General features: G+C 37.4%; 1 protein-coding gene across 1 annotated transcript in view; it reads left to right on the forward strand.

Annotated features, from left to right (window-relative positions):
- ADCY8 (adenylate cyclase 8 (brain)) overlaps positions 1-19,662 on the forward strand; it is a 51,969-nt gene that overhangs the window by 5,031 nt on the left and 27,276 nt on the right. Inside the window, exons 3-5 of the mRNA XM_010156133.1 lie at positions 5,598-5,795; positions 12,316-12,416; positions 18,898-19,099. Coding sequence (XP_010154435.1) covers positions 5,598-5,795; positions 12,316-12,416; positions 18,898-19,099 — 501 coding nt within the window. The remainder of the gene's footprint in view (positions 1-5,597; positions 5,796-12,315; positions 12,417-18,897; positions 19,100-19,662) is intronic.

Raw genomic sequence — 19,662 nt, forward strand, 5'->3', positions numbered from 1 at the left:
TTCAGCAGTAGGTGAGTTAGCCTCTAAGGTCATATGTAGCTCAATAGAAGTGTGATGTAATAACAACTGTTCCTGATCAGATCTTCTCCAAAAGCATTGCATGGCTAATTTCTGGCACCCGGAGAATCAGCAATCCTTGTACAGTCATAAAAAACACCTATGAAGTCTGCTTGCTTAGAGGAATTAAAGATAGAAAGGCTAAAATGCCCTCAGACACCACTCTCTTCACTGCACTTCAAAGTTTGATGAGTCCTTCTGAAACAAGGTCAGATGGAGTTTTCTTCCATTCTTTTGAGGGATCTGTAATGACATGATATATCCTTTCTTCTGCCGCACATCCTTAGTCCTACTTGTCTGCATTGTCTGTTCAACTTCGAGTGTTGTTATGTGGAGGTCTTGCTTTGTCAACCGTCTTCTGCTTCTTACAAATCTTCTCAGAAGTGATAAGCCTTCACAATCAGCCCATGGTGGTGTCTTTGTCTCTTCAAACTGAACTTGGAGCATGGCAATGTCTGCTGCTATATAAAACAACTGTTTTATATGTGTTCTGTACATCTGTGCATCTGCATGTACTCTGCCTTTTAGTATTCTCTGTATTTTGTTGGCCTGTCTCTATATTCTCATTTCATTAGGAATAGACACATGGGTGCATGCTGCTGTGAATTCTGATCTCTCTCTTTCTTCTTTCCCTTTAAAACATTGCAATTTCTGTAGTCCAAAAAAATCTATGTGGAGTAAGCTATCATTTTGTTGATCATTTACACAGCTAAACCTGACCTTGATGCTAACAAATAGGAGGAATGAAATAAAGAACTAGGGTTTTTATTCAATTATTGAACAACACCCACCCAATAAACTAGCAAAAAGCCCATGAATATCATTGAAATAGGCATAAGTAAAGAGTTCTTTTTAAGAAGATATTTGTCTTATGGCAATAAACAATCCATTTTTAGAGCAGTTTCTCACTGTTTTTTTAAAAACTTGGTTTTGTGCTGGAAATAACTATAATTTTATATTACACAGCTTTATAATAATCTTTTTGGTAGAGACAAGATTTTAAAGATCTGCTATTCCATGTGTAATTCAATTGTTATGTAATTTTCAGTTTTAAAGCTGAGACAATAGGCGTTGCTGCTCATATATAATGTATTTCAACTTAGAATTCAGAAGATAGATTTAAATTATACTAGGATACAGTAGCTTCTTCCAGAGGTGTTTCAGCCTTAGACAGAATAAGCATTTAATAATGTTAAGTATCAGCCTAAAGGTCACTGCCAGCAACAGAGTTTGAGAATACAAGTAGCAACAACCCAACAATGAATCACTCTGTATGTTTGAATATTTGCCAACAGCATTTAAGTTATTTCTTTACCCAATATAAGGTACAACAAAACTGGAGCAACTTTCATCATGTGTCTTACTTCTAGCCATAGTTATGTTAGGAAGAATATGAAATTATAAAGTCTCTGGCAAGTTCTCTTGCCAAACTCAAATTCATCACAATCCATATTCTTTACTTCAAACTCGTTTTCTATGGGAGCCTAAGACAGTGAATTGAAGTTGTGTTGATATGAATGAGGAACATAATAACCACGCTTCATGTATGCAGTCACAGACATCAATAGTCACGCGTGTCTACAGCACAGTTAGCACCACATGTCTTAGCTCTGATGGTGAGGTAAGTCAAGGATGCAAGTGTCTGCTTTGAAAGTCAGACCATGCCCAATATAGGTGGAGTTGTCTGTTAATGCAACAGGTGTCCTGACTTCTTTTCTAAAGCACAGAAAGTTGGAGAGAAGTTATTTTATGTTAAGAGAGCCTATTTGCCCAGAGAGGTGATAGTTACCCCATCCCTGGAAACAGTCAAGGTCAAGCTGAACGGGGCTCTGAGCAACCTGATCCAGTTGCCGATGTACCTGCTTATCACTGGGAGGTTAGCTTAGATGACCTTTAAAAGTCCCTTCCAACACAAACTATTCTGGGATTCTATGATTCTAAGGCCTCCTCTAAAATAAATGAATAGCTGATGAAGTTGGATTTCTTCTCTGGGCATTCCAGAATAAGTAGCTGAAAGTGCAATATGGTCACTGTGTGTGCTGCTGAAGGCACCCGATGGGCCTGTAATGACATGAATTACAAAAAAAAAGGCAGATTAAAATGCTTGTGTCTTGTATAAATATATTTTAGTGGTGACTGCAATGACTCTTAACAGTTATCACAAAAATTATACTTAGACTGCCAAGATGAGAGACAAGTATAAACAACAGGGTGGAATTCAGTCCAAAACCAAGGCACCTGCATTTCTTTGTGTCTCCACTGACTGTCACAGATGTTGACCTCGCACACAGCTCAGCTGCTAAACTTAAAGGCCTAGTGCTACTTGTGGTGGCCTAGGTTGGCTGAGACATCCATATGACAAAGGGCCTACAAAAGACCTGTCATCATCTGGACTATCAGTTAGAAGCCAGGTAAGAGACTGATGTCTCTAACAGTACTACACACCTATGCCAAAACATGCTGAGTAAGAGTTTGATTTGGCTTCTTAATTGTGGCTGTCTATTGCAGCTTGAGCTACCCTAGCACATGCCAGCTTGTCCCTACCACCAACCCGCAGTGTGTGGGGTTGCTGTAGGTCTTGTGCCGTATCTCCTAGCTACCCAGGCTACACTAGGACATCTCAGCTGGTCATGGCTGAATATGAATGGGCAACTGAAAGTATCCAATGTGTATATTGCCAGTAATAGAAGCTTAGACACCAAACACCCAGACACCTTCATTTAGGTGTCTTCCTTTTGAACCAAATCTTACCTGCATCCTGTCTTTTTAAACATGTTACCTTGTATTTCCTTATTTCCCTCCAGGACCTGGTGTTTGCAGTATGAAAAAAATAAATGGAAGTCTTTCTAGATTTTTCTAAATGGCACCAATTAAAAATTTCCCTTTCTTTTGAGGTCAGGGTGCTTGGACCTGTTGCATGAAAACTTTGCAGGAAGGAAGTAAAATCTAATACAAGTTACCTTTTCTAAATCTCTATAAAATATCTCTAAAGTTGGAGGGTTAGTATGTGTTTGTTTCAATTCATCTTATCTTTTAGTCTCAGATGCAAGTTTGGATGGGCTTTTTCCAAAAAAAATCTTCTGTGTGTTCCTGTATGATGAATGGCCATTGCCAGCATCAGGAAAGTTCAAAAGCCCATTGTAGGTTTCACAACTGTACCTTCCATACTGCTGTTCACGAAAGGGTAGGTGAGGTGATAGGTAGAACCAATACTTCTTTACGTAGCATAGCACAGTCTAAAAAGATGCAGAGCAAAGAGAGTGGTATAGAGACAAAATGTGGTTAGAAAATATTCTTGGGACAATAATTTGCATGATATTTTTCATTGTTGTTATTAATAATTAGAAGGAAGCAGTTTTCTTAATTATGCATATGAGTTGGAGGGAGAGAAGACTCCACTAAACTCAAATATGAATTTCCATGTTATCCTCTGAAAATAAATACAACTTTGGAGTTCTTTTTTGCACTAATACTACTGGTACCATTGCCATAGTAGTGATATGCCATGTTCATCTACCATGAATTGTAAACCACTTCATACATTCAGCAAAAAGACAGTTCTTCATATTAATGAAATTTTAAACTATAATTTGAAGAAAAAATTTAGTCACTTACTCAGGTGAATTGAGATCATTCTCTTCATGTAAATAAAATGCAGTGCCAAACTAAAATATTAGGGGCCACCTTCACCTTCACTTCCAGTGGAGATATAGCAATACGAACTAATTATGAGGAGTTCATGTACACAAAATCATTTGATTTGATCTTGTCCTTTAACAGTGACTTTAGATCCTCTTGTGAGATTTCAGCCACCACAAACGGAGAATAACTTTTCTGCATATCTCAGTTTAAGAGAGACAGGAATACCTAAACTAAAGTAGTGCCTTAATGTGTAATAATTCAGTATTTATCCAGTTGACTCAATGGTTTGTTTTCTGAAGATTTTACTCTAATCTGAGAGTTTCCACTTTGACTCTGAACCTAACATATGGATCCAGGCATATCTGGAACTTGAGTATGAGATAAGTTTCCTTGATATTTTTTTTTTTTCAAATGTTGATGATACTGATTTTTTGGAGAGCAGATGGGGAGATTTTAGTAGAGTGATTTGCCACACCTTCTCTGCTGAAGTCCTTTTTCAACTAAGGCAAACAGGAAGATTGCTTTTCACTTCAACAGACAGAAGATTTCAGTCCTGATATCCTTTTCTGCCAATATATTGGGAATCTTCCATCAAGAGATGGAAGATGCGATTACAAGATACTAGTGACTACAGAGTCCTTGGACTTTATTTTAGGATTGTAAAGAATGTTGCCACTTGAGGTTTCACAGTGGGTACCTGAGACCTTTCCTGTGCTTTGATGTGGTCTCCAAAAGATTCATTAGAATGTAATTGCTGACTATACTTTGAATATGAACAAAGGAAATATCCCTGTGTCAATTGCCGTACATAATCCCTTGATCCAAAAGAATTGACTTTCCAGAGGAATATATTGATAAATAAATCCCAAACTCCTGTTCCTAACAATGCCCAGTAGGACATGTAGCAGAAGAGCTTTCCAGCAAGGACCTATGCAATTATTTTTCTCAAGTAGAAGTGTATTTCTTGTACATAATAATTCTGAAATGTCTTGTGCTGTGATGTATGAAGGTTTATATCCTTTCCATTCATTAACATTTCTTAACCCTTGGGAATATCACAGGTAGTAGAGTTTATTTTCCCATTCAAGTGTAAAAGTACTGCTTTACTGTGCTTTGTGTCATGAAATGATACCATGACTGAGTTATTCTCTTTATGAAAGCAAACTCTACCTCTTTCCTGAAAGAGAAGCACCCTCTGTACTGTATCTGCTAGCTTTCCTTTGCAAAGCTATGCAGAAGTCTTTTTTTTTTTCCAAGTAGTTAATGAAATACCAAAGGAATCATGCATTTGAGAGAATATTTAAAAAATAATAATATGAATTACAGTTAAATTAAATCATATAGTCTAACTGTAATAGAGACTGCCTGAAATATACTAGTAGTGAAGAACATTCTTTGAAAACCCATGCTGAACTAATCAGAAGTGTCATCTTCTTCACTCCTTCCTAACGGATCTGTTCCTTAACTACACACATCCAGTAACTTTAAGATCAAGAAAGACATCATTACTCCTGTTTTGTGACTTCTGCTTTCTGTAGCTTTCATTCTTAGATGCTAAAACACACCACTGAGTTAGATACCCTGCTGTGATTTGGTGTGTGCTCCCCTCATACATGCTCTAATAATTAATTAGCAAAATCTGGAAAGGGGAAGATATTCCTAGTGTTCAGTGCAGCAGCAAATCTCCTGGTCTGTATAAAAGAGAGCATTAAATTACTCCCCTTAATGTACTGTATGTGTTTAGTGGAACAGACTTATTATTTTACACTTCTATAGATTTCATTGAATGAATTGCATGGAATGCTGTAATGGTTTGCAATGCAACATGATCTAAAACATTACATTTTTAACCCAAGGGGACCAGCAGGTTTATTCTGTTTGCATGTGCTTTCCCCTAGACTCTGGCTGCCCTAACAAGAAATTCAATAAATCTGCTTCCAAACCATCTTGCACAAGCTTTGCATGTCCAGTCTGGGCCTGAGGAAATTAACAAGCGAATAGAGCACACCATCGACTTACGGAGTGGCGATAAATTGAGAAGAGAGCATATCAAGCCTTTTTCACTGATGTTTAAAGACTCCAGCCTGGAGCATAAGGTAGCTGGGTCTTGGTAGCTGCATTATTCGCAACTCAAATTGTAATAAATGTCCACTGAAGTAGAGAAGCTGTAGGTTAGAGCTTGCATTGTTTGTTTTCTGGGTTTCTTTTCCATTTTGTTTCAGTTTTCAGAAGTTGGGACTGAGCTAGAGGTCATAATAGACAGTGTCATGATGCAGGTGTTATAATGCTGCAATGATTACATTGCATTGTTGGAAAATGCCTACACTGAGCAAACTCTGCTTCTGAAAACAACAGCCGTTTGCTGGTTTCATTTGCTGTCAAATACAAGCAGTTTTCTGTCACATGACAGGTTGCTTTGGCACGAATGGTGATTGAGGATATTAATAAACTGACACTTCTATTCAAAACATATATCTATATTTATATAGATATGTTCCTTTCATTTAGTCATAAGATCCATCTGATGTCCTCTAGGCAGATGATATGTTTATTTCAAGTCACAACTAATTTGTCAGATCTGTTTTAAACATCCTTTTTTTAACATCTGCTTCAGAAAGGTAAATATTGTACATGTCTTTGCTGTTTCTCAACAGCAGCATGATCTCACTAATTTCTATTTCAGTCTACATCCAGATGTAAATTATACGTTAAAAAAGATAAGGCAGTGGGAGAATTTTCATTGGAGATTGATGACATGGGGTGGGGTTGCACAGATCTCAAATTATTTCATAGACTTGCATGCTATTACAATGCAGTGACAGCATGTGCACTTAGACTGAAAAAAGTAATGCGGAATTGCAAGTGTAGAGGCCCACTACTTCATCATCACTTTAACCTCCACTGGCTAATAGACTTTTCTACTTGACTTACGGGAGACCAGTCCTCAGGTGGTATCAGTGGTGAAAGCCTAACAAAAACCAATGGAAAAGAAAAGTTCTGTTTGAAATACATCTAAGCTTTTACTTCACAATCAATCCTGCAGAAAGAAAAAAAAAGGTTTGGGTTAAAAAAAAAAAAAAATTCAATTTCCCCAAAGGTATATTTATGATACTGAGACCCAAGGTAGAATCCCCAAAGCCCAGTTAGCCACTACTGCTGCAACAGAAGATACGAAGATATTGCTTTCAGTGCAGTCATCATGCAGAGCTGACAGGGACTCAGAGGAAGTGAAATCCAAGATTTCTGATATTCTGTGAATCCAATCTAAAGGTCTAAAAGTCATGAGTAATCTTTAATCTTTTTAAGGCACGCGGTCATAAAATAAGGTGAAAAAGACTAGACAACGTGGCATTTTGCCTAGAAGGTGGGGGATAGGATATTAGAATTTTTTTGTGCAAATTGAAACAGCCTGGTCATAAATAACTTGCTGAATGAACAAGCTATTCAGTGCTTCACCCAACCTTATGTTACTGTTGAATAAAATGAGGCCTGAACATGGGCTGGAGTAAAGTGACACTGCCCAGAATCAGATCCTATGTTCAGGACATAAACTTTCTCTTCATTTTAGACTTCACAATTAGCAGCGACCAGGAAAATCTACATGGAAAGGGTAGGTTTTTAATTAAATTAAATTTAAGCAAGCAAGGAAAAAAAAAAAAACCTATCCTCTAATCCATCACATTACATAGGTCAGATTTTAAATATTAATAACATCTTCAATTGCATCTAGATGACAAAAAGTCTATTTAAAAGTCAATATTCTCAGCACTTTTGAAACATATTCTTCTCAGTACGACATTTCCAATGCCAGCCTGTGCTACAAGACTTAGAAAGTAGTGCTTTCATTCAGTATTTCCTTAGGTTCTAGTCCCAGTCAGTAAGTACAAGCAATACAAACACAAAATCCTTTCCGGAAGGTAGACCAAATCTTCTTCCTGTCCTCTAAATCATGCTGCTTTTTAGCATTACATAGGAGTAAAGTTTAAAAAAAATACCAGCACTGTTTTACTTGCTCTGGTTCTTCCTTTTCCAACAGTTGGATAGTTGCTGGTCAGCAGTTGCTGAGTTCAGGGTGCCAGGGCACGAGGTGTGTGCTCAGAGAAGGATGGGGAGTGCACCAGGAGGCAAAGGGATTGTGTGGGTTAAGGAAAGATGAATCACAGTGTTCTCTTCGTTATAGGCTGGAACAATGTCTTGTGGGATAACAGGGAAAATGTCCCTTCCCACCTCATTTACCTGTGCAGTAATAACAGGTTTGCCCTGATAGACTTGGTGTTAAAACACACTCTGCAGGCAGTCATGAAAAAAATGATGTGTGAACTGTTTTCTTACAGAAAGTAGTTATTCCCTCCATGTTATCTGTTATTACTACCACTTTCTCCCTTCTTCCTACCCATTTAGGAAACAAACCAAGCAAACTCAGATTTAAACTGGAGTCTCATACAGCGATTTCAGAAGCCTTTTCTCTCTGCTCTACCCATCCCTAACCTTTCAGCCTGGAATTATGCTTTCTTCTAGTCATTAACATTTTGCAACTGCTTACATGACCTTCTACATCAGCATCTTGAGCTGCTCCCTGCAGCGTTACTAAGCAAGGAGGCAACGTATGTCCCTGGACCTCCCACCTCACACTGCTGTTTCCATTTGCTGCCGGTCACTTTCTGTTCACACCAGTGGCAGCTTCAAGTCAGAGGTAGGGCTGAAGTGATTTCTCCCATATAAAATCTAGTGCCCTCACATTTAACCTTCACATTTTCAGACAGCATTGGCATCTGCCTAATACTTATTTCTTTTGTCTTGTAAGTACTTCTTGCCCCAGATTTACAGTTACCCAGTAGGCAGAACAACCAGTACCCATAGCTGAGACTCTGATCATGAAGTATTACGCTTGTTCTATGAGAACTGTGTTGATGCTTTCCACCTCAAACCACAGAGAAGTGAGTAACCTTAAGAACAATAAACTATATTTCTTCCTTCAGCTTTATTAACAGCACAACCATGCTGCGGGATCATAAATCTTTTGGGGTGACTTGAATAGATCTGAAATGTCATACTGGACTTCTGTTTAAGCAGTCTGGGTTGTTTCAAGATTTTTTTCATTGTAAAACAATTGCAGAGAACAGATTTATGCTGACAGTGAGGCTTAAGGTTTCAAAAAGTTAAAAGAAAATAAAATCTGGAATCAGCACGCCCGAAACTACCATGGGAGCTGGTGCATCTCCTGACTTACAATGGTTTACAACTGCTATATCAAAGCCATTTAAGCCATTGGTACATCTTCCTGCTCCTTCCTAAACTCATTCACCTATGTCCTGCTTGGTGATAGCATAAATGTAGATTCCACAGCAAGTAGTAATGGTTGCCTTAGTGAATGGGTTATGTCCCTGAAGCAGTATGTCTATTTCCACATAGATTTTGTAATTTGTGCAGGATCCCCATCTGGTATATTTTATAGATTCTTTGCCCAAATGGACTAGTTATGACTAACCTGTATTTCACTCATTAGCACTTTTAGTCTCATTTAAAGACTAATTCACTCTCAGTTTTGCTAGAGGTTATTTTCACAAATAGGAAGTAGGAAGTTAGAGGAAAAGACTAATCACAGGAGATTACTTGTAATGGTAGCATGAAAATACACTAAAGGTTTCCAAATATGTAATAGCTCATAAGGAAAATCTGATACCAATTTAGATGATTTTCAGTAATGAAAATGTATCATTATAATGCTCTACCTTAATAGCAATGACTTGGAAATATTAGTACCATGTGCTTTCATATAGGATAAAGCATAGTAACAGGGAAGGGAATTTTACATTTTGGTAGGGTTTTTGTTAAGGAAAATTTCCAACATAAAGATTTGAATAAAGATATTCTAAGTCTTTCTGCATATTTGTATTGGGGTAATAAATCAAACTGGGCATAGAGGTGGTGTCTATCTACATATCTCCTGTCAGGTGAGCACACTGAAAATATCAAAAGGACTTGAATTTCATAGTACAGGTTTTCTTACGTCAAATATTTGACCCAAATATCTGAATTTCTTTGTTTCCAAATTTCTGATGGGTGAAAGGTATAGAAAGTAAATAAGTAGGAAACAAATTTTGCCCTCCTGCATGCTGCATCCTTGTAGACATGGGCCTCACCTCCTTCCTTCAACCCAGAAACTATGAACCTGTTCAGTACCTTTTCTGTGACTGGTCAACAACTGCATCTGTGCCTAATCTTTGTCTACTCAGGAGTTCATCCACCTCTTCTCCTGCCTTAGGATTACTAATACATCTTCTTGTGTTCCTCCTCAGTACTGCAGAAGCTTTTCTAGTGGCACAAACAACGTTGTTCTGAAGAAAAAAGCCCAGTGGTGTCCCTCTTCATCCTTAAGGTCCTATCTGAGTCAAAAAGCAGCAATGAGGATGAGATCAAAAACCTTCCTCCCCAGAGCACATACATGTAAGGTGAACATGTTTCTATAGGTGAACATGTAAGGCCTGTTGTATTACCAGTACTCTCCTTTTAAAGAGCCCTGGGAAAAGAGAGGAGAGGCATTATTTGCCAGGTGAAACTTGGCCTTTCTTACACAAGCTCAGTTTCAGGTAGCTGGCTGGGTGAGTCAGTGTCCACCCAACAGTGCAGGCAAATGGTTCAAACCCCATCGGCGAGTAGGGTGAGCCTTCATTATGCCATGAGAAAGTCATGCCAGTGCAGGTAGGTCTGAGAGATGTTGCTGGTAAGGTCTTCATTGCAGAATAGTTCATATCATGATTCTTCCTATCACTCCATGGGGCTCCAGTCGGCAACATGCCTCCCCATACTTATGGAAGTACCTTGAGGCTTAGCCTACCCTTCTTACTTCTCCAAGTCAGTAAGGGGTAGACTGCTACAGAAGTGCTGCATTTGTCATTGTTTCTGCTGCTGCAGAGATGCTAACAATTTCTGATCACAACATTGTTACTTATTAGACCACAGCATTCATCCTTTTGACACAATGCTCAACACAACAGGCAATTCCATTCTTGTTTTTCATTCAATTAGTTTGCTTTAATTTCCCTGAGGAACAGTTGGATTTCATGTTATATTTTAAGGAACATACCTTTCTCTTTCCTTCGGTTCTCTTTGTGTGACAACCAAAAAAAGCCCTGTTCCACTATTTAAGCAGACTGATGCTGTAGTGTTTTGGGGAACCTCATTTTGAATAACAAATAAGTCCCTCTCTTAATTATAGCAAAAGGTGGCTGGAAAGAGAAAAGCCTTTTTCCTATTTTAGGATCTTGAGATTGTTCTGACTAGATGTTTATAACTGAGATGAAGTCCCTACCAAAGATCCATGTAGTGAATACAGTCTAAGCCTAGATAGGGTCTTCTTTCCAGAGCAGATTAGCTGTGTAATGCGAGAGTTCATAGCTGAAGCTCAATGCATGTTCCTGATACATTTCTTACTCTTTTTTTTATGTTTCTCAATTCTAATGCCCTCTAGACATTTATAACTGTAATGTGCCTTATTTCCAAACTGTTGGAGAAAGATTCTGATATCTGATATCTGGTTTCCTTTGACTCTGGTTTCCTTTTGTTCTGCACAGGTAACTTAGTTCTCTCAAAACAAGGGAACTTGCAAGAGATTAAATAAAACAGAGTTATTGTTCAGAGGAGGAAAAACTACTGGGACAGGCATTTGTGGGATTTTCTTATTAGGTGAAGAAACTTTAGTGGCATCAGCATAGGATAAAGAGATTTTAAAAACATGCTTATGGACTAATCTTCATCTGCTGTGAATAAATGCAGTTTACTGAATTAGCAATGATAAATACCAGCTGAGGACTTGGGTAACATTTCTGCTTCAACTGATCAACAGTGATTCACTGATGTATCTGTTACTCCTTTTCTTGGTAACTCCTATAAAAGAGGAGCCTGCTAGCATCATCAGTGGTTTAATATTCTTGATAAAATTACTTTTACAGTTAATAATAGTGGACCTGAATGGTCTTTTACATAATATCCTCATTTTCTTCTTGAAGAATGCCCATATTGTCAAGTTTCTGCACAGTCTCTGGTGAGTTAAGATACAAAGATCATGACTCACATTGCAAATAGTCACAGATGTCCCAAACTACATACTTACCTTTAAAAAGAAAAGTTAAAAAAAAAAAAAAAGAAGAAAGGGAATGTCTTCAGTTTGGCAAACATGGAGAAAACTCTGAAACATCATGCATGCAGTGTCGCAGCTGACTGCAGTGTTCAGGTGAGGAAACTCATGGTTCCTCTGGTTAAGCTATTAAATATTTAGTATTCTACTCATCAGCCCAAGGACTAATATCTAGCTGGGGATTTTCAAAGCAAATAATTTTGGAAAAAGAAGCAACCAAGTAAAACAACTTTGTATTGCAAATTACATAGCTCTGGTCTCTTGAAGAAAGCATTTTACCAGCTTATTAATGATTTGTTTGTTGTGTTTCATTTTTAGAAACAAATTCAGGTTTATTGATTTATTAGCTCTTTCTGCTAACTACCCCTATATGCATCAGTCTTTACGAAGCTACTCATGTGTTAACAGCTAACTTATTCTTCTGTTTTGTTTTTTGTCCTTGTTTTTGTTTATTTATCTATTTATTTATTTTATTCTAGTATTCTCAAATGCGGGATGAAGTGTTCAAATCAAACTTGGTGTGTGCATTTATTGTTCTTGTATTTATCACCGCTATCCAAAGCTTACTTCCTTCTTCCAGGTAAATACAGAAATATACCTCTATATATCTGAAGACACTCTTGGGGAAAAAGCTGGATAACATTTCTAAGATTGATGTGGGACAATCCAATAACACCTGCTTGTTCCCCAAAAGTGTTTGGAAATATTTTTTCATTTTTTTCCCAGTATTAACTACTTTTGTATCACATTATCCGTAGCTACATGTTTTCATGTGAGACAATAGCATCTACTCATGTTATGTTGTTATGTTTTTAAGCAGACACCCCACTGAAATAAGTGGGAACCGTGGGTTAAAAAAGTTTGACATGATACAGGCTGCTGCTTCTGGTGTTGAAGTAAAACATGATCCAGACTTATAACAGTGCTTCTTTGCTAAGTGACTGGTAATCACCTTGGCAATTAGTGATTGTTTTGGGGTTGCTCCTTACATGCTATGTAAAAAAAAATTGTACTGTTGTGCTTTGTTGCTGATGATATATATTGCCCGACTGGGGGAAAACAATCTTATGCCATTAAGAAGAATCAAGGAGGTGATCTGATAGATCTTTACCCATTTCTACTTTTATATGAGACTGACCAAGAAACAACTTCCTATTGAGGTGACAAAATATGACATAACTGAGTGGCCTCTGTGTCCATGTGTTTCCAACAGTCAAACCCGTCAATTGACATTTTTGTCTACTATGTAATAGTGAGAACACAAGAGTGTGTGAAAGAAGTAAGGTCAGTTTCCTAACACCGTAGCAGAGCCAGCAGAACACAATTGCCACTAAAACATGTCCCTGGTCCCATTTGGTCTTTAGTACAGCAAGTGCTAAAAGGGAACTGCCCAAAAGAACATAATTCTCAGGTGGTTTCTAACACTCAGAAGAACCTTGCCTGATGGCTGTCTGTAGAATAACTTTGAAAATACATTATTTATAAAAGAAATAAGACATTGTGTTGAAGTAATACAAGAATATTTCTTGGATGATCTCTGGAAAGACCTGATTCACCAAGTTTATGCCTAAGAATACCAAAATGATGGTTAAATGCAGTCAGGCATCTGCACTCTGCAGAAGTGGTGTCCCATGTATTGTATAGTTCTCAGCTGGGAAAGTACCCGGAGTAGTACCTGACCTTCTGCTGTTCCTTGTGTGCAATATTGCTCTAACACTAGTAAGTCTGTTTGGTGTTTTTAAAGTTCTTCTCTCAATACACATTCAAAATTTTTCATTTCTGGTAGCTGTCATTAATTTTTTTCTCAGTATGTACAAGAAGATTTACGGATCTTATTAATGAAACATATTTTCCAAAAAGATTTCTGCTGCTATATCAATCACCCATATACCAGCAAGAAAAATCCCATGACATTTTTTCTATCTGCATAAACTCATCTCTCTTAATTCTTGTGAGGATGTCTAGTGCCATTGGAATTAGGGGAGAAGGAGTCATATAACCACACTGCCTGCAGTTGTCTCACTTTCTGGTTTCTCATCTTGCACAGTAGTCCTGTGTTTTTCCCTGCACTTCAGAAATTATTTGTGGACCTTTTTGTCACTGAATGTTAGAGAAGATGTAAATATAATTAGGATCAAATAAAGATTAGATGAGATCCTATAAGATAAGATCAGCAGAGGTTTATAAACAAATTACGGAAACTTGGCTTCAGGAAGGCCCTTAAAGGTCAATTGCTGGAACCTTGGAAGATACTTAGGGAAAAGCTATTTACAACTATCCCTTTTGTGAAGGAAGATCTGGACCCACATGGGTGCTTTATGGCAGTTATTGTGTTCTTTCAAGAGCTGAAGATCACTGCCAAGATTTAAGGAGACAAATTTTGGTCTTCATTTTTCAAGTTCTGATACTCTGCTTCAAATAATGCATTTCAGACTTAGAAAAGCAGGCCTGTTAAATGGGGGGAGATCAACAGATGAACAACCCTAAAATAACAGGTTTTACGAGTGAAGTTTCAAGATGCTTAAACATATTCAATAAGGAAATAGTCTGGAAGTTCAAATTTCCTAAGTTACAGTTCTAAAAACAATTCAAAGTATGAGCACATGAACAAGCTATGAAAAAGTTAGTCAGAATTTGGATTCAGAGGATCTTGGAGGTAAGGGCATGCTCATCTGTTGTACCTCTAGTAGATGTCAGAGTGATAAACTACCACAATGGAAGAGCATGAACAGTATTCGCATGGAACAACTAGCAAATCTTAATTCACACTCCTCATGGTAACTTACACATTTCCTAACGACTCATTTAAGTGTCTTCCAATAAACGCTTCAGAGCTCAGTTGAACAAGGATGGAATTTTGTATTTGCTTAAGTACATGTTTCAATATTTTTCTGAGATGAGACTTATGCAGATTTCTTTAGCCTTCCAGTACCTAAAGAGGAACTGACTTTCTTCTAAAGCTGGAGACTGACTTTCTACAAGGGCATGTAGTGATAGGACATGGGGTGATAGCTTTAAACTGAATCAGGGTAGATTTAGATTGGATGTAAGGAAGAAATTCTTCATGAAGAGGGTGATGAGACACTGGAAGAGTTTGGCTAGAGAAGCTGTGGATGTTCCCTCCCAGGAAGTGTTCAAGGCCAGGCTTGATGAGTCTTTGAGCAACCTGGTCTAGTGGAAGGTGTCCCTGCCCATGGCAGAGGGGTTGGAACTAGATGGTCTTCAAGGTCCCTTTAAACCCAAACAATTCTGTGATTCTATGATTATTTAATTCATTGTAAAACATGTCTTACTAAGGATCTTGAGGGAGTTTCCCAAATAGGCTACCTTAGTCTGTAGGTTAAAGAAGGCAATAATCTTTCTAATATTGCATCATCTACTACTGTGTATGGGAGTTTTAGGATTTTATCTCAGTTTATAGCTGTCTCCCACAGAATAAATACTTGATCCATTCATACTTTCCCCTGACAAGACAGATACATCACCGAATTTAAAAATCTTTACAACAGTTTTCATTCTTTAAAATATTGAGTTGGGGAAATTACTCTAAGTGACATAAATTAATGTTATATTTCTGCTGTAATTATCCTCTATGAATCCATTAAGTTACATTGCCAACCTTGCAGTGATTTATCTTCTCCGAGAAGCTTAGGGGTTTGATTAATTTCCTGCAATGAACTTTCTATAAGCTCACATAGGCAATAGATCATACTAGAGTAGACTGCTGAACTATTATTTTTGTCAGTTTTTCACTGGGTAATTCTTGTGAGGGGAGAAAAACAGGTTTCAAGATGTTGTTCATTTAAACATCTGTGTCTTCTGCTTTACATAAGTTTTCCTTCTGGCTCAGCTTTTGGTTTGCAACTGTACAGAAGAAATAGGGAAAGCAAAAGCTCAATTTCAAATTTCACTTGATCTTGACAGTAAGTGAACCCCCAGAAATAAAAGCATCTCATCTTGGATCTCTATTTGAATGAAGAGAGGATCCAATGCAGGTGTCCCTGTTCTGGGAGAAATTCATGGACAAGGGAGTATTATGGCTGTTTGTCCCTATTTCTCTAACCTTGACTATGTCTTCTGCTGTACTTGATCCTATCAGCATGCTGCCAAAAAAATCTTAGCACAGATACTGGATTGATCCTCTAGGAGGTCATAGTACTTTATCTCAAGTAGTCTTAGAAAAGGGACAAATCAATATTCAAATGAACAGCTACAGAGGAAGAATTTTCCTTTTGTATATGTTTATTATGAATGAATAAAATGCCATGGTTTTTCAGTATGCTGCATTTTGGATTGATATCCCAGACTTAGTTCCCTAAATGCTACTTTATAGTACCTTAATTTGGCAGTCCAAAATAAGAACTCATGTTTAGTGTCCTCAGGCCTGACCTCTTGAGGTTTGACCCTAATCCTTTTTAAAGACTTAATTTACTTTCATTTAGAGCTGGGTCAGGCTGGGTTTGCAGAATTGATAGACTACACCTGCATATAGACTGCCTATATATATCTGAGATATAGATAGAAACTCTCAGTTACAAAGAGGATCTCAGTCATTTGGCTTTGGAAAGCAAGAAGGCTATTGCAGAATCCTGCTGTAGTGAGGGAAACAAGGAATTCATCTCACATAACTATCTGTCAGTGTCTATTCCCTGAGTTCAAAGTATAGGCATTGGAGAATAGGCCAATCAGTGGATCTGAAGAAATCTAAGAGACTACCGTGCAGTGAGATGAATCGTATCCTAAATTACACAGCTCTCCAGATGAGCCGTCTTGACTCAATCTCCATGGACATGTTTTGCAGCGTTTCCGTGGCTTTATTGACTGTGTATTTTCACAGACAGAAACTGCTCTCAAGGCATCATTACATAGTGTGTCTACTTGGTAGCCTTAGGACTTTCAGCAAGTCCTGAGACTCTTCCCACAAAACTTGTAGTCACACAGGATGAAATCCGTGACTCCAACTCCAGCCTTTGTTTCCTCATTATTCACTCTTCCTTTCATAATACAGTTTGGTTTTACTGGCTACATTGTTCTTCCTTTCAAGAGCAAGCTTTATTCCTGGATGAGGTCGCTGGAGAGGATGGGACTTTTTTGGGCATCTTCACTGTGTCCTATATTCAAGTCACACAAAACTGACAAAGTTTGTTGGAGTGAAATGCTGACCCAAATGTAAGATAACATTTCATACCTATCGTACATCATCAGAACAGTGTCAAAGCTGATATTACCACATGGGTACTCTTAAAGAAGGTTAATGCATAATTCATCTTATTTCAGTTCATTAGGGAACAGAATTTCCATTTTGATATTTTTTCACATTTTATTTCAAAAAATTTTGCAATAAAATTTGGTACTAAAAAAAAAAGAAAAAACAAAAACCCCACCACCAAAACAAACCTGTCTTATGCATATATATCTTATAGCAACTCAGACATTTTCAGACATATAGGCCACAGCTGCATTACTGCAAAATATTCTGAGACTTTCATGCTGGTTTCAAGATCTTATAACTTGATCATACTTCTGTGTTAGCTTGATTTGGTAGTTGATAGACAAGAAAGTTTGGAATAAATTCATGTTATTTTGTCCTGATCCTTCAAAGGAGGAAAAAATTAATTAAGAAGCTGAAACCACATACTTGAATTCTGATCTGTGTGAGTTTAGAATTTGCTCTTCTAAAGCCAAATTTGAATATCCTGAAACTGAGGAGAATTTCACATACGGTAAGATGTAGTCCATTCAGACTCAGGGAGTGGATCAGGCTGACTTGCTGAAAAATGAAAATGAAAAACCATGTTGTTTTCACTTCTATTTCCACTTTACATCCTTAAACTTGACTTGCCATAGAGTACAAGTGTACAAATGGCATTGCACCCTAACCAAAAAGAGTGATAAGTGATGTGCAGCAAAATCTGAAACTTCCTGTTTTCAATGAAAAAACACATATGTTTACCGAAGTCTTAATGATCAGTTTACCTACATTCAGGCACCTGAAAGTGCAGAAATATCCTTGGAGCACCCTGGTAGTCCACTTTCAAAGATTTATTTTCTTTGAGACATTATGATTAAATCACATTGCAGTGTACTAGCACGCATAGAACTAGGTTATTAGAAATTTGAATTACTTAATTCAAAGCTTTAAGTTCAAACTTCTTATAGCAAAAAACAATGGGAAAGCAGAGCAGAGAGGAGAGAGGTTTGCAGGAGCAGCAAAGTTGCTTTTATTTTGCATGGGTTTGATCTTTAGAAAGAGAGACACAGGAGGACAATGGCTGGCACAAATGGGGACAAAATCTTGACTTGGGAACTGCTGAATGTTTTCTTCTCAGCAAAGTAAAACAATTTACTGCATTTCCCAACCACATTGGTTACTTAATTGACTGCAGGTCCCAGATTTAATCAAGAAAATTGAATAAATTTAGAAAAATATCATGAAAGTTGGACTAGAATAATTTTTATTTTTCCAAAGGAATTTAACTGTTTATCCTGTGTACACACATAATAATAGTTGATTAAGGATCACATTTAGAAGAGCAAACATTATTGGATATGACAAAAGACATGTTTTATTTAAACACATTTGGATCATGGAACACCTTTTCAGCTGCTTCATATTTCAAAGGGCTTCCATGAAACAGTAGATCCAAACCAGGCTACTAGAGTGGGAAACAGCTCATACATAAGTGGCATCAGGATCCTACAGGCTGAATAGATTTGCTCTGAAAGAAACTTAAGGGCCAACTGAGTCCCAAAATCCCAAACATTCCTGCCACTCAAACTAAATAGACATCCGTCTATTTAGAGGTCTATTCAGAGGCACTGGCAGTGATTTCTCTGGCTTTTTTCTTCAACATCAGTTTCTCAGCCAGAAACCATGTGAAGCAATGGCAGATCTATGGAACATGAACAAATCTTTGTTCTTTCTGGGTTTTTTTCCCAGACTACTTTTGTTAGATTTCTGACAACTGATTTTTCCTAGTCTTAACAGTTTACACATTTATTTTTATTATGTGTTACTGTGCTGAGGATTAATGCTGGGTTATCTTCTTTTTTCTTCCCAGGGTGATACCAATGGTCATTCAGTTTTCTATTCTGATTATGCTGCACTCCGCTCTTGTGCTAATTACTACAGCAGAGGATTACAAATGTTTACCTTTAATGCTCCGGAAAACTTGCTGCTGGATTAATGAGACCTACCTGGCCAGGAATGTCATTATATTTGCATCTATTCTGATTAATTTTCTTGGAGCCATCATCAATATTGTAAGCTTATAGGCAACCAGGGAATATTACACAAGCAAAGATGACTTATGAATTATTGAGCTTGCTACAGGACTTGCTAACTAATGTGTTTATAAGCCAGCTATGTTTTAAATATAAAAAGCAACGTACAAACAGCTTCAGGAAATTCAATCTGTTGCTTAAATTATGTATTTCTGAAATATCTAATTATTTCTCCCTCATGAGTAACATCTATTTTTAAAACCCTTTTTCTACTTTCTCTTCAAAATATCTACCATTTGAGGACCATTTTTAATTTTCTGACATGCTGATATACTTTCTTAAAGACTGTCAATACAAGTAATGCTTACAGATATTAGGTTCCTCATCTCACAGTTCTCCCATTAATTAGATTACTATAAAAAAGAAAAATGTCAATGAACCCAGAAAATACCTTCAAAGAAAGTACTGAGAAGGTCAAGCTGAGCCAATAAACAGCATGTGAAAAGAACTTAAAAAGCATAAATTCTAAACATACCTTGCCTTACTCATTTAGTGGTTTGAAAAACCCTTTGGCCTGCATTTACCTTAGTTGAAGTACCACA

The sequence above is a fragment of the Eurypyga helias genome, unplaced genomic scaffold, assembly GCF_000690775.1.
Source record: "Eurypyga helias isolate BGI_N326 unplaced genomic scaffold, ASM69077v1 scaffold8317, whole genome shotgun sequence".
Classification (NCBI taxonomy): domain Eukaryota; kingdom Metazoa; phylum Chordata; class Aves; order Eurypygiformes; family Eurypygidae; genus Eurypyga; species Eurypyga helias.